Raw genomic sequence first — 15059 nt, forward strand, 5'->3', positions numbered from 1 at the left:
TCTGTCCTTCCAGTGAACCATTGTAGGCTTCTCTACAGCTGGTCTCAAGTCGTGGTTCTTAAGAAGCAGATTCTTAAGGCTTTGCTGAGTAGGAAGAGCAGCTGGGGATCAGGAAGGGACTAAGATACACATCATAAGCATCTTTCAGAAGAGCTTCATGTCCTGAGCTTCTCATTTGTAAGAAACAGTAATCTCTGCTTACCCTGATTTTGGAAAGGGTCCCTCTACAAATCCTGTGTGTGAACATGAGTGTCTGTGCAAGGGCTGCTTATTTTGAGCCAGGAATATTTACTTCTGCCTGTTTCAAAATATGATGATAACACATTTAAGATTTTTAGGGGGGGGGGGGTTTGTTTGTTTGTTTTTAGATATGCTTTTATTGAAATTCACTCGATCAAGTCAATGTTTCAATATACTCCACATAGTTTTAAACCTGATCTTCTGAAATGAAAAGTTGGGAAAAACTCGAGAAATTTTTTTGCTTTGTCGTTGCTGTGATTTTACAGACTCCTTGCAAAATCAGTTGTGATTTATTTGTCTATTATTTTTTTTTTAAAAAATAGGGTTCAGGTGGCTTGGAGAGAAAAGTTCTGGTTCAAAACTTTCTTCCTCATTAGACATTTTCAGATCATATTGAGTTAAATGGCTTTCTGCATATATCTTCTATGAAAAATGCTGAGAGTTGGGGTTGTTCAGCTCTGGAGAGGCTTTCTTGTGGTGTTTTCCATATATAAGGGGTCTTATAAGAAAGACAGAGAGAGATGTTTTAACAAAGATTTTTGTGACAGGACAAAGGGTGATGGCCTAAACAGGAAGAAGGTAGGTTTAGATTTTTTCTGTAAATTAGACGGAGACATGAACAAATGGATAGGTACATTGACAGATGCCCAAGCTTAGTTGTTTTTATATAATGAAGATGGCTGTTATCATAAATAGTTCTCAAAGCATGAAATTTGGCTGAAATGTTCATAAGTATACACAAACATGGGGAAATTATTATACCTGTATGTATTGCATTTCATTCATCATAATGAGGAGCAATTTAAATTGAGGAGTAAAGTGGGTAATATTTGAGCATCCAAAATCAACACTAGGAAATAAATGCTTATTTTTAAAAGATTACTAAATCTCTAGTAGTGAAGATTTTACAGCCACCTTTTCCACTTCCTGTTCCCAAGAATTAGCTAGTTCTTTTAAAACCAGACAAAAATGCACCTTCAAATTCCTCTTTGTACCATGTGTAGTCCTCAGAGATTTGATGTAGGTAATCTATTTTTTTATTAGTAGAAAATTTCCCTTTGTCAAGGGGGACTGGGTTAAAGAACACCTAGGCCAACTTGACATCCACAAGTTCCTGGAACCTGACAGGATGCATCTATGAGTGCTGAGAGCTGGCAGACACCATAACAATGCTCTTTGAAAGGCCCTGGAGATCAGAAAGGATGCCTGAGGACTGGAAGTAAGAACAAGTCACCCTGGTCTTCAAAAAAAGGGCAAGAAGGAGGACCCAGGGAGCAACTGACCAGTCAGTGATGGAGCACCTCATTTTGGAGACCATGTCTATCCACATGGGTGCAAGAAAGTGCTTGGAGTAGTCAGCATGGGTTCACTACAGGGAAATTCTGCCTGACCAACCTGATGGCCTATGATGAGACAAGTACTTGGATGGATGGGGGAGAACAGTGGACTTTGTCTACCTTGACTTCAGCAAGGCTTTTGGCTCTGTCTCTCACAGCATCCTCATGAACAAACTCAGGAAGTGTGGATGAGTGAGATCAATTGAGAACTGACCAGCAGATCCCAGAGAGCTGTAATCAGTGGCACAGGGTCTGTCTGCAGGTCCGTCACTAGTGGTGTCCCCAGGGTTCAGTACTGGCACAGAACCGTTTAACTTATCCATCAATGACTGAGCAAGTTTGGTGATGTCCCAAAGCTGGCAGAAGTGGTCAGTACCCAGAGGGCTGTGCTGCCCTTCAGAAGGATCTTAACAGTCTGGAGAGACAGACAGAGAAGAACTGTCTGAAATTCAGCAAAGGCAATTGCAGAGTCCTATGCCTGGGGAAGAAAAACCCCCTGCACCAGTGCAGGCTGGGGGCCAAACTGCTGGAAAGCAGCTCTGTGGAGAAGGACCTGTAGGTTCTGGTGGACACCAAGCTGTCCATGAGCCTGCAGTGCTCTACCAATGCCTGTCTGAAGGGAGCATGTGAAGAGCATGGAGCCAGGCACTTCTTGGTGGTGCCAAGCACTAGGACAAGATGCAGCAGTGTCACCAGAAACCAATTTACTAGGTTAGAAAGACAACATTACTACTAGCACCACTGATGCATGGGGAATTCTCCTCAAAGCGTGCATGCCTAGTAACTCAACAGACCAGTTATATTCCTGAAATTGGCACATATTCATCACATTTCCTCAACCATGCATATATGCTAATTATTTACATGGACTTATTTGAATATGGTTCTGGATCTTCCGATGAATCTTTTCTTTTTCAGACTGTTTCAAATCTGGGATCAGGTTGTAATGTATTTCCTCTACCATGCTTTGTTGTGACACACAATCTGATTTTTTTTCTAAAAACTAAGATATCTGCTAGTACATATTGATCACTAATATAAAGGAAATAAGGAATAAGGAAGCATTGGCTGGCACAAGACTTATTAGTCACAGATGTAGAGAGAGTTAGCACAAGGCCACATTAATCTCTGGTATTTGTACTAAGTACTGTATTGTTAAAACCAAGCATTAATGATGAGTATAGGGATTATACACTATTGTGCTAAAGCTAAAAAAATTTTCCAACATCTTCCCCCGCTGCTGCATAGATTTATTAGAGAAATTGGACTTGTTAGGTAACAACTGGCAGAAACTGATGCACAGAAAGTTCCAGCAGAATACAGGGAAAAACTTCTTTACTGTGTGGGTGATCAAATACTGGAACAGATTTCCCAGAGAGCTTGTGGAGTCTCCCTCACTGGAGGTATTCAAGAACTGTCTGGATGCAATCCTCTGCCATGTGCTCTAGGGTGACCCTGCTTGAGCAGAGAGTTTGATGATCCACTGTGGTCCTTTCTAACCTGACCCATTCTGTGAGAAGTTCTTGTGCTCTGCAAAACTCCACTTTTGTGGCTGGTAATGGTTTGATCTAAGTGTAGTGGGTTGATGCTGGCAGGATGCCAGGTACCCACCAAAGCCTCTCTCCCACTCATCTCTGCAGCTGGACAGGGGAGAGAAAAATATAATGAAGGGTTCATGGCTTGAGATAAGGATCAGGAGACATCACTCATCAAATACCATCATGGGCTTCCAGCAGCTTCTCACAGAAGCCACCCTTGTAGCTTCTCTCTGCCAAAACCAGGCCATGCTAAACCAATACAGCAAGCAATAGGCTTTTTATTCTGAAATCTTTCATGTCTTAATTGCAGTTCTCTCCTAGTATTAACCCAATGGCATCTCATTTCATGGAGCAAGAGTAGCAAGGAAATCACATGCTTTCCAAGAGGGAAATGTAGCTAGAGAAGTTTAGGAAGGCAAGAAATCAGTATGCAGTAGTAATGCACCTAATTCCTTAAGCAATCCTTGATTATGTATTAAGTTTATTACTACTTTAAATAGCTTGAAATTGATAGTTTAGCTTCTAGGTTTTTCAAGTATTTGGCTATATGTTTTCTTCTTGAATGGTTTTGATCCTTTTTGATACTTTTGTGAGATATTTTATTCTTCTATCTCATTAATAAAGCCTACAAACAGGTTTGACCTAGCAAGTTCCTGTTTTATGGAAGGATTCAGTTCCTTTATCAGAAGATGCATCCTGACTTTCTACTGTGTGAAAGAGACTGAAAACTTTTATATACAGAAAATGCAACAATATGCATAAGTCAAAGGGTCTAAATAGGCAGTATTACTTGTTGCAACCTTTCTGCTTTTGCGAGGGTGAGCCGTGAGTTTTAACAGCAACCTGTCATTCTGTTGACCTTCATTTTATGGTTTTTTTTATGTCAGTGTTTTCCATCTTGCATTATACTACTCTGTTTTTGGTATAGACTTGATATGCTGTGGTCCTGTTTCATGGGTTCAAGTTCTATTTTATTCCCAGACAGTAAATTGAAATAATTTAATAGAATACAATAGAATAGGTCAGCTGGAAGGGACCCACAACAAGCACCTAGTCCAACTACCTGACTACTTTCAGGACTGACCAAAAGTTAAAGCATGCCTCTTCAACACTGACAGGCACAGGGCACTGACCACTTCTGAAGGAAGTCTAGTCCAGGGTTTCACCACCCTTTGGGTAAGGAAAATATTTGCTTATGTCAAGTCTGAACCTTCCCTGATGGAAGCAGCTTTTAGCTGTTCCCACATGTCCCAGCACTGGGTGCCAGGGAGAAGAGCTCAGCACCTCCCTCTCAACTGCCCCTTTTCAGGAAGCTGTGGGGAGCAGTGAGGTCACCCCTTGGCCTCCTCCTCTCCAAACCAGACACACACAAAGTCCTCAAGGACATGTCTGCTGTGCCCTTTGCCACCTTGGTGCCCTCCCTGGGACACACTCAAGTATCTTCACATCTTTCTTAAATGGAACTGCAGGTGCTACTCAAGATGGGGTTGCACCAGCACTAAATACAGGTATGACCATCCAGTCACCTCTTTTGACCAGCTGGTGATGCTGTGTTTGGTGCACTCCAGGATGGGGTTTGCCCTCCTTGCTGCCAGGGCACACACTGCTGACTCCTGTCAAACCTCCTGTCAACCAGCACTTCCAGATCCCTTTCTGTAGGGCTGCTCTCCAGCCACTCCTCTCCCAGTTTAGTCTCATGTCTGGCATTGCTCCCTCCCAGGTGCAGAGTCCAGCATTTGGACTTGTTCAGTTTCATGCCACTGATGATTGCTGTAATTTAGGATTACAGATACCCCTGCAGGGCCTCTTGTCCCCTGAGACAGCCAATAGCACCTCCCAGTTTCATCATTTCAAACTTACTAACTGTGCATTCAGCTCCTGTACCTAAGTCATTGATACAAATATTGAACAGAATTGGCCCTAGAATTAAGTCCTGAAAAATACCACTAGTCACCAGTCTCCAGCCAGAAGTTCTGAGCAGTAAAATATTCCACTCCCCTACCATATCCTTCAACAAAATAATAGATTTTTGTGAGAGCTGTAATCTCCAAGTGAATACCGAGCTTTACAAGAGAGAAGAAAAAATGTGGGGGGAAAAAGAGGAGAACAAAAAATATATTTGAATAGCCAACTTGAATTTTGTTTAAATTTTTTAATTTTTTAAATTTTTAATTCAATTTCAATTAATCTTTTTTTAATTTGTTCTTCTTCACCTGGGCAACATGTCTTTGAGTTTCACAGGTGTAGAAAGAAGTCAGTCAATCAATCATTGTAGAAAGGAGCAGTCAGTCATTGCAAGCACCAGATCTGGGGCATAACATGTCTTCAAAGCCTGCTGTTACAAAGCAGAAGCCATTTTCCTGTCTATTGAAAGTAGATATGGTTTCTTATCCTAGGTCAATGAATATCTTTATAATAACAGCAAATTATTTCTTCCTGTAGCAGAGATCAAAAAGGAATGCAAAATTATCTCCTAAGTTCATTTTTGCTAGTTCCAACCTCTATCCTTCTTGCCTAGAGGTATATGAAAGTTACAGTCAGAAACAAAAGGGAGAAAAGAGCATTTATGAGATTCCCCCACTCCATGAAAGGAATTCTGTTCATCAGTTTGTTTGCACCGAAGAAATTAGAGAGGTCAGGCTTTTATGAAGCCCTAATCCTAACATGAAACCTCCAAATATGAAGCCAGTTCTACTAAAAGGATGATGGTATATGAGAGAATCTGTGGGCTCATGATTTGCTGCCATTGTATAAAACATTAAAAAAAAAAGGCATCCTAGGGATTGAGAAGTACAAGAAACTAAAAGAAGGTGTTGACCACCTTCTTTTTTGTTGACCTGTTGATCATTCTTCTTATTTATGCAGTATAGAAGATTTACAAGTGAGACTTTGGAGTAGGAGAGCTACAGATTTGCCAGTTTGCCTGGGAACAGATAAACAGATTTGAATTTTGTGTATTCTTATGTAGCATAAAGGTGCCTTTCTGTAACAGTCAGTGATTCAGTGCTAAGAAGAAGAAATTGTTTCTTACCACAAGTTAGGTGAACATTACCCTGTCTTTTAAATTAATTCACACGCTTCTTTAATACCCGGAAAAATAAGATAGTATAGTCTAGAGAGAAGGGATCCTACAGACTCTTCCCCTGTAGAAATACACAAAAAAGGAAGGGCAGTGACACTAAATTTATTATGAACTGATTCATAATGAAAAAGATTATGCTGCATTTTTATCACTTAAGAATTGCAGAGTATTAGTGCCCTCAGTAAAGGCCCCTCTAGGCTGACAATTTAACTGCAACACTGCATAATAATTATACAGGCAATATGAAATCTTCAGCAGCTTGTCTACTTTTCACTCTTATCTGCAATCTATTATACTCTGTAGTCTCATAAATGGATATAAAGAAATGGTTCTGATTTTTTTAAGGCATCACTAAAAATGCTAATTAAACCTATAATGATGAGCCTGCTGAGGATAGGGCACCAACTGCACAAGCTCAAGGATAAAATGTCACACTGGGCCAGTCTAAGGCTTGCTTAAATTTAGAAAGGGACCAGGGATATCTTGATTATTGTAGTTTTGCTCTGTATTTGTGGTGTATTTTGCACTGATTTGTGGAAAACTGCAGAAAATGTTGTGGAATCTCATTTGCAAGTGGGAAGTTTAAACAGAATGAGTTTCTCTTTTTGGTGGTGTTCATAGTAGAACAAGAATTAGTATTTATGGCATTTGTCAATCTTTAAGATATGTCTGCGAAAAAGAATTAAACTAATGAAACTCCCTTTTAAAGTATCTTTTGTGTTCCCAGATATCTTTTTAGGTTGAAAAAATGTTTTCATCCCTTTATTTGTGTGCATGTTAGCACACATGCTGCTGTCACATTTAACTGCTTGCAGCATTCTGAGGGAAGTATACTTTCAGATTTTTTGCGCCTGTGGTTGCTGGGGTTTTTCCACCCATGTAGACTAGCCTGCAGAAGATAGAGAGCTGTTTCACAGGCTCATGCTACTACAAGTGATGGGCAAACAAGGGATTTGCTCCCTGTGCTCAGAGACATGAAAAATGTTCTTTCAGGCTGGTTTTTGGTAGGACTGTAGATGTTCATGTGTAAATGTGTGAAATTCTGCAATCGTTTGCTCTCTGTGGATAATTTGTACATTAGATATACAGTAGCAACCATTTAAATGTATAACCTCAGGATATAGTAACTCCTTTTGGTTTACTGGCACTCACCTCCATGGGAATTTCCTTCTGTACCCTTATCATAAATTGGTTTGAACCAGATCTGTTCATTAATTGGGTCTACTAATGATTATAATATATTGTGTCTTTCCTACCTGGGATTTTATTCACTGTAAAGTCTTTTTATTTTAAAGTGCTACTCTTGAAGGGTAGCCTTGGTAGGGCTCTGTCTTGCAAATAACTGATACACTGAAGTCTATCCATTTCAGCACAGGATCAATCTAAGCTTTGATAGTAGGGATTGGCAGGATTGGGTCCAACAGTTTTCAATATTATTTTGAAGTATAACAAATTTGCTGGTTTTTTTCTATGTGTTTAAGCAGTCATTGATATGACATATGAAAGCTTTTAGACATACAAGTTTTTGCAGGAACTGTGGATGCTTTTATCTTCAACAGCAACCAAAAGCCTGGTTGGCTCAGAAAACATTCTCTGAATAGTGTTCACATAATAGCTACTTGGTACTGTGTCTATTTGTGTGAAATGACAATTGATGATATTTTAGGGTTATAACAAAACAGCTCTTCTTAAGTACATCCTTTTAGAAAAAATGGCTGTATTTGTCTTGCTCAAAATCTCAGCCTAAAAGCTTTTATTGTTGTTAAGTCAAGCTCTTACACAATTAATGATTAGTAGAAATATTTCTGGAACTTTGTTTTTACTTTATTGCCAGTCATATTTGATTTTAAAGATAAATGTTCTCAGCTTTGTTTCATCCTTGTTCCTTTTCTCTTCCTCCCTTCTGCTGCTGTCTTTGGTGATTGTGTTGATTTCCACCCCTTCCCTAAGTCTTCTTTCTGCATAGCATTTTCTGCACCCAGATGTTTATGTTCTAAAACAGATTGTGGTCTTTCCCTTTCCCCTGGGTAACACTCTGACATCTGTATTTAGTTTTTTGCTACTGTAGTTGCTTTCAAGTGTGTGCTGCCATCTATGGAGTAATCATAGAAATAAAGCTGGTATAAAAAAGATGTTTTATCAGAAGATCATGGAAAACAAGATCTAGATAGCGGAGGAGGTATTGTAGAGCTGTTGGTCAGATCTCCAGAAATTTTGTTTCTCTGTAGTCCTGGATCTCACAGCAAGCATGGCTGAAAGTACACCTTTTAGAAAATCAATGCTTTCTAGTAATGAAATTATTCAGTTCTTTCCTTTAAATCAGAATAAGTTTGCTTTGTCTTTCAATCTGGTAACTCATTCCTTTTTCTTTTCCTTCCCTGTTACCTTTCACATGTCCTAGTTATTCTGCAGTTTCCAAGATCTGTTTACTATATCTTCCTAATTTGTTTTTCAAAGCCTAATTTTAATTCCTTATCCTTCCCCAGCATCTTGTTAACTGGCTTTATGCCTCTCCTCAGTGTTTAGCTTCAGCCTGACAAGTTCCATGTTTCCCTCCTTCAGATCCCTTCAGAATGCATTACTGAAGATTAGCCCCCATTCTGTCTCTCTTTCATAATATTTTGTTCCTTGATATCTATTTTAGAGTGTACATTTATTGCAACACATCTATTCAAGATGGTCTGAAAAGCACTTGGAGAAGTAATTTTCTCTGTGCTGGGGTATCCATGCACGTAGGGAAGCTGCCACTTTTGTCTTGATGCTGTTCATGTGCGTTCAGCTTGCAGATTTTTGACTAAGGATTTTAGCATCTCACAACCTTGAATGGGGTTAGGTGTATGAATTCCTGGCAATCAGACTTCTATTCATTTCAGCTGTCTGTAGCAAATAACAACTATGTCTCTAGGTCTTTCCTTAGCAAAAAGAGTGTTAGAGTGGGTGTATATTTAACCACTACTTCTTAAATGCTTTCTTATAACACAAGGCATTAGAATCAAAAGGAAAAGTTGTGGATAAAGCATTCTTAAAAATATCATCTGACATTTTCTTCTTATTGCTGAACTCAAAAAATTGATTTTATTTTCCAGCATCAAAACAAAATGAAGGAAAAAAAATCGATGCTGAAGATTGATCAATGTTTTTCAAAACTGACTTAATAAGATAAAAATCAATGTGGCTGTATTATTTGTCATTCTTTCATCACCAGGAACATTCAAACATGGTAATATTTGATTCTTAAGTTAAATGTGAAAATATTTCAGTTACCTCCTACAGAGGCAAAAAAAGTATAACAAGGGATTTATTTAGTCAAAGTTTAGTTTTCTTTTTAAACCTAGTTTTGGAAATTTGAGTTCTGCAGAAATTGAAAACAGTTTGATATTTTAAGTGGCAGTATATAATTATTCCTTTAATCACACAGACTTAAATAGAACAAATTATTACTTGTATTTGCAAATTACAAGCTCTGATCATCCCTTCCTCCTGCAAATATCAGTTCCATCTTGCTTGGTTGAGAGATCTTTACTCAAAAAATTGGAGATAAGCTTAGGAACTGAATTTCCCTCATGGCAGTTTCACAGTGCTTTGAATTTAGAGGTTTACTGTACAAATGCACTGGCTGATGTTTTTGGCAAAAATGAGTTGTTTATATGTAATTTATTTGTTTGTTTTTATTTTTCCAACATTCATTTCCCTTTTCTGCTCCTGCTATCCCCAGTACTATTAAAATCTCTTATTGATTTATTTAAAGAAAAGCCTTAGAAACTGACTTCTGTTATATTATTGAACCAATCCTTAAAACATAAGTTTGGCCTGACAGTTGAGAGGGTTTTTTTAAAAAAAATACCTGCATTTCAATATTCCTGTTCACCTACCTGCTGACTTGGGTTTAGCCATTTGGGCTCCCTGTTTGAAATTCCTCTTAACTACTGAGTGATAGAAAATGTCCTTTTAGGGAAGAAAATCATTGGGCTCACATAATCACTGGAATGTGTGAACTGGGATTTTCATGAGGTATCAGACATTGAAAGACTCCTGATAAAATCCTAGATATTGGTGAGCCTCTGGTGCTGGCTTCTTCTGTTTTAAAGATTTATTTCATGAGCATAGAAAGACAGCTATCTGCATAAATTTCTACTGAATTGATTCCTTATCTGCAAACTGGGCCAGAATGTCATACAATAGGAAATGCAAACCTGGTATTAGTTAGACACAGACTTTGAGAATATGGAATTTAACCAGGTTCTCTGTGGGGCCAGCTACTTTCTCATCTGCTTTTCATATTCCCTTACTGATTGATTAATATGGTGAGTTTGCTCCTCTCCTCCAGTAGCTCTGAGCAGCAATATGTGCATTCACTGGGATCAGACAGTCCCACCCCTTCATCTCTCACTCATCATCAGCTTCATTATCCACACTATCTGTAATCACACAATGAGAGAACTTGTACTTGCAGCTCTCCTCTTCCTTTCCTTCTCCCTCCATGCTGTGAGGGAGAGGTGGCAAGGCATATTGCATAGCTAAAAGCTTATCAAGCCTGAATTTGTTACACCTCTGAATTTGGCAGGCAAGCATTCACAACCACTACACATATACATGGCTCATCACTGTGTGAAGCTGGACACCCTGAGAAGACAGATAATATTGGATTGGTTTTCTCATTGCTCTGCAAACAATCAAATAGACTTAAGCTATGCAATCTGATATTCCCTAATTGACAGCTTTTCCAAGGTTCATTTGTTAACTGAGAGCATGACATGTATTGAAGTTGTTTCTTCATAATGCATTTGACATTAACAGGAGAAGCTGCTGAATGCCTCAGACATCAATGTCTCAGCAATAAGATATTTTGCCTACAGTTTTGACTTTCTAACTAGTGACTTTGTATTTGCAAGAGCATGTAAAATGAGCATAGGACAGGACAGGGCAGGAGAAAAAGCTTAAAAATGCATTCTCCTAAGAAAATTTGTGGGACTATTTTTGCTGCTTGGGACATTTAGTTGACTTTTATGGTTCAACTGTTCTTCATTTCTTTTGGTATAAAACCTTGATATCTTGCTTAACAAAGTGTTCACTGAATAATCATAGGGCTTCAGTGTCCATATATTTACAAATAGGCATAGCTGATTTTATTTATAGTGATGAAGAATTTGTGTGTAAAAGACATACTCAAGAGTTTTGCTTGCCTGCATCTACAAGAGAATAAAACAAAAATGGAAAAACAATCCTCTATTTCAAAGAAGCTTCTCCCACATGAAGCCCAGGCTTATTTAAAGGAATAAATTTTCTGTGTAGAAGAGACCAGAGGATGATTTCTCCACTGACCTTGTCACTACTTTTCATTTGCTTCTTGCTTGTAGCTAGTTTCCATCAACACTTTCCTAGTTTCTTAGAACACAGATTGTGCTAGAACTGTAACACTCGGCACTTTTCATTCTGTTAAAGATTTCCAGTTTCTACTCTTCCTTGTAACTGTTCATGGGATGTTCACACAGGAGCTGTAGGTACTAATGAAGAGATTTATCACAAATACATCATCTGTTGATGTATTAATAGCTGTTGCTTCTCCTGCATCCCATGAATGTTTTAGTTATTAGATAAATGTATCTTGGATGTAAAAAAATCTTTTAATTTCAGTTTTTTTCATTATTTATTGTAAGCAGGTTACTCTAAATATTTAGGTTCATTTCTCTAGCACCTAGTTAAATTTCTGCATGTATTCTTCCTTCTGGGTAGAGTACATGCCTGGAGAAGTACATGAAATTTTACAGATGTTGTCAAAATAATTGAAGCATTTCAGTGGAGCTTTGACTAGCACTGTTTAGGAGGTGAAACACAGCTGTTTAGATGAGGAAAAGATGTGTGAATGGATCAGGATGCCTTCATTTCACAGGAATAAAGAGCCTAGGCTTGACAGAAGGACCTATTCAAATAATGCCAGGGAAGAATGAGCAAGGCTAGATTCTGCTTAGAAAAGCCTAGAAACAAACTTTTGAAAAGCCCTAAGGTCTAGAACCTAAGCACACATCTCTCCTCCCTCTGTAAACATCAATGGCCTGACTTCTTGCTGCAACCAAATATTCCTGAACCCTTTGGGGACATTCTGGAGCTGTCCCCAAGCACCTCCACTTTGGTTTGCAAGGTCTGGGACCAAATGCCATTTGGGCAGGCACTGACAGCAGAAACACTTCTGTCTTGCAGGGCAAGCACAAGCTGCATGTGGACACGGGGCTGGAGGGCCCCTGGTGTGGCCTCATCCCCATCGGGAACCCCTGCGAGAGTGTGACCACGACGGGCCTCAGGTGGAACCTCAGTAAGTGAGATGCCTCTGGGACAGGGGCTCTGCTGTGCTCCTCACCCTGCCTTTAGAGCAGCTTCACCAGCCATCAAGGGCCTTACAAGTGGGAAGGTGAAGCATAGCATTGAATCCCTGCCAGGCCATTTTTTTTCCTAGAAATGGAGGGATTTATACAAAAAAAAAAGCAAGAGAAATACGTTTAAACCTGAGATCTCACAGGCAGAAACACATTTTCCATTTGGGAGTCATTGTGCTCTTCAAACAGAACATTTGTTGAGGTCATGATACATTACCATCTTGATACATTGCCCTCCAGGGAGAAGAAGCCATGAGTGTCTAAACTCCTGCTTATAAGCCATAAAGTTACAACAGACAAATACTAACAGGATACAGATTAGCAAAGCTACCTCACTTCACCTGAACTGCTTCATGTATATTGTCTATTTCTCAACCCTGAATGAACAGATCCTTTTTCTTACTTTAAAGTGGAAAAGAGTTCATTTGATCTAGAACCAGGGACATTTATCTGTAGAGAAAGGAGGTTTTATGACCCAAAAAATCAAAACAACTTTCATCCTCCTGACTCTTCCTCCCACACTGAGCCATTTGGGATGTATTTACACAGGAAAGTAATGGGATATTTTCAATGAACATTCATTAAAACTTAAGTGGGAGCAAAGCAGTAATTGAGAGGCTCTAGTCTCAGTCTGATTGACATGTCCAGGCTTTAGAGCCATTCCATGCAGAAAGGGCGTGCTGTTCTCACAGTTTGCAGTGCAGTGCCTTCACTGGCTAAGAATTACTGTGAGTGACCCACTGTACCAGCCAGTAGATCATCTGCTGGTTCCACTGAGAGCCTGACAAGTGCAGTTAAGGTGGTGGTAGGCATTAGTAGCTCATTAATGATAAAATATATAAATATGGCATTAGTTTTGGATTGTGGGAGAATTGCCAGATGAAGGGCTGTCTAGCTAGCAATATTTCTGTCCTTTTAAACTGGATTGGAAGAGCTGAATATATTGCATGAGAGACATTCCCTTAATTTGAAAGAGAGTCAGATATTTTCATTTGTATGTATAAATACAGTTGACATATACAATACAGAATTTTCATCTGCTCATCTCCTGTTGTCCAGCAAATTCAGTGACCCATTGCACTGAGGTACTAATTTCTCAGAAAATGTTCTATCCTTCAGAATGAGGTAGAACAAGCTCAAGACAGCCTCATGTTAATGAAAGAAGCATCTCTGAATCCTGTGTTGTATTGCAAAAGGCTACTGTCTGGATCAAAATGTGGTAGATGCAATGAGGTTGCAGCCCTTTCTTCTGATTTTTATTAGTTGAAAAAGCCATTTTTCAGATACAACAGAATTTTTTCAGTTTAATTCCATAAATTTCCTCAGATTTACAAGGTGCTCATTAGAAAGTTGGTAATTTTAAAGATGGTCTGTCTGGTCTGTTTCTTGGTTACTACTGAATTATGATTGCCTCATCTACTAAAGCTAAAGAGAAAGGGATTGCAAGTTAGCTGTGCCAGCTGGAGGAGGATGCAGGGGGGAGATGAAATGGCAGCAAATATTTTTTCTCTCTAGGGTTGGGTTGAGATATCAGTTTCTTAAATGTTGATCATAACTAGATACGGACCTGCAGGGATTTTAATACTCTTCATTTCATCTTTTTTTTTTTTTTCTGTTTTTCTGGGGGACAAAATGTATTTATGTGACTGTTTCCTGCTTGTTTCATCTTAACACAACACCATCATCTCTGCTTCTCCCTGCCCTTGTTACTGTTATTTTCCAGGAGGAAAGAGAGCAGACCTTTACAGTGTTTTTCTTAGTGATGTATAGATTGCATCCTGTTACAGGCTGTTTTCAGTCTCAATACTCATGTTTCTCCCAGCTTGTAGTTCTTTCATTTATTTCCCCATATTAATCACAGATATATATGTAAAACCAAAAAATGATCTGGTCTTCCTTGAAGAGCCTCAATCTATGAGACATAAAGGCCATTACAACCTGAAACTGCTCTCTCACCCAAGCCACTAGAGCTCAACTTTTCACTCATCCAAATGCAGAATAACCATTGAATTAGGTTATTGTTCAGACACTGATTAAAAAATTGAAGTGCAATTACATTTCCCAAAAGGGAAACCAACAGCTTCAATTCAGCATGTGGTTAGTTGTGACTTGGTTGGATTTTCTTCCCTAATAAATAGGACCTACATTCTGATAGTTAAAGTTTGATGCTAACTTCCATTGTGTTACTGGACTTTTATGCTGCCTGTAATTTTGCACTTACTTCAAAAAATATTAATCCTCCTGTAAATTGGGATGGAGAAGCAGAGGATCAAGTTGGAGGAAATAGAATAATAAGAATGGAAGCTGAAGTGTGATATGGATGTCAGCCTTGCTGCTAATGGTTGGCAATGGCAGAGCTTTACCACTTCATTCATTAACAGCAATCTGAGCAGACACCTTTGTAAACCTCCATGTAAATATATTGCAAACCTCAGTGAATAATTTTTTGTGGTTATAAATTCATTTTCATGTGTAAATCATAAAAGGAATT

General features: G+C 38.8%; 1 protein-coding gene across 5 annotated transcripts in view; it reads left to right on the forward strand.

Moving 5' to 3' along the window:
* The window catches only part of TPK1 (thiamin pyrophosphokinase 1), a 311253-nt gene that overhangs the window by 235044 nt on the left and 61150 nt on the right, over window positions 1–15059 (forward strand). For all 5 annotated transcript variants that reach the window (XM_071429756.1, XM_071429757.1, XM_071429758.1 and 2 more), the window contains one exon: window positions 12396–12507. In XM_071429756.1, the coding sequence (XP_071285857.1) occupies window positions 12396–12507 (112 nt within the window). The remainder of the gene's footprint in view (window positions 1–12395; window positions 12508–15059) is intronic.

This window comes from Agelaius tricolor, unplaced genomic scaffold, assembly GCF_023055355.1.
Source record: "Agelaius tricolor isolate 1412-34295 unplaced genomic scaffold, bAgeTri1.0.p SCAF_6, whole genome shotgun sequence".
Lineage (NCBI taxonomy): Eukaryota > Metazoa > Chordata > Aves > Passeriformes > Icteridae > Agelaius > Agelaius tricolor.